At 46.4% G+C, this 1,100-nt stretch overlaps 1 protein-coding gene across 1 annotated transcript; it reads right to left on the bottom strand.

The window, feature by feature from the left end:
- Positions 1-30: 30 nt before the first annotated feature.
- Positions 31-658, bottom strand: LOC106820453 (UDP-N-acetylglucosamine 1-carboxyvinyltransferase-like; the record flags this gene model as incomplete). Its single annotated transcript, XM_014824970.1, has 1 exon — positions 31-658. A coding segment is annotated over exon 1 (628 nt), but the record flags the coding sequence as incomplete, so codon positions are not given.
- Positions 659-1,100: the final 442 nt, after the last annotated feature.

Below are 1,100 nucleotides of genomic sequence, written 5' to 3' on the forward strand. Positions count from 1 at the left end.
CAGTATTGCCTTCTAAGCGAATATTCGCACCCATACGCATCAGCTCTGCCACATGCATCATGCGATTCTCAAAGATATTCTCAACCACCACAGCGATACCCTGTGATAGCGTATTCATCGCTACAAACTGTGCTTGCATATCAGTGGGAAAACCAGGGTGCGCTTCGGTACGAATATCAACTGCTTTCAAAGTACGGCCGCGCATGTCTAGTTCGATCCAATCATCACCAATTTCAACCTTGGCACCCGCATCTCTAAATTTTTGCAATACCGCATCCAAAGTTCTGGGAGCAGCATTCAAACATTTAATATGACCACCCGTTATCGCCGCCGCCGCAAGATAGGTGCCGGTTTCAATACGATCTGGCAGTACCGAGTAGGAAATACCCTTTAATTTATCAACACCTTCAACGATAATGGTATGTGTTCCCGCACCGCTGATTTTTGCTCCCATTTGAACCAAACAATTGGCTAAATCCACCACCTCAGGTTCACGTGCAGCATTTTCCAAGGTGGTCACGCCATCTGCCAACACCGCCGCCATCAATAGGTTCTCTGTTCCCGTTACCGTGACAGTTTCCATCACGATAATGGCACCTTTCAAGCGATCGGCCTTAGCACGAATATAGCCATCGGCAACGGTAATCTCTGCACCCATTGCTTCCAAACCACTCAAGTGAATATTGACTGGCCTACTACCAATGGCACAGCCTCCGGGCAATGAAACTTCAGCTTCCCCATAGCGCGCCAACAAAGGACCTAGCACCAAGATAGACGCCCGCATAGTACGTACTAACTCATAGGGCGCACATTGCGTGGTTAATGTTGATGTATCCGTAGTTATATTATTATCGTCATCAACTAGAGTGGTCATTCCCATACCGCTCAATAGAGAGGCCATCGTCGTGACATCTTTTAAGCGTGGCACATTACGAATCGTCATTTCCCCATGAGCTAGCAGAGACGCTGCCTGCAAAGGCAGAACCGCATTCTTTGCGCCAGAAATTACCACTTCCCCTACTAGAGGAACACCTCCTTCAATTTGAAATTTTTGCATAATACAAGTCTGTTTTTATTCTATTATTAGATCATTAAATTAG

The sequence above is a fragment of the Priapulus caudatus genome, unplaced genomic scaffold (assembly GCF_000485595.1).
Source record: "Priapulus caudatus unplaced genomic scaffold, Priapulus_caudatus-5.0.1 Scaffold13518, whole genome shotgun sequence".
Lineage (NCBI taxonomy): Eukaryota > Metazoa > Priapulida > Priapulimorpha > Priapulimorphida > Priapulidae > Priapulus > Priapulus caudatus.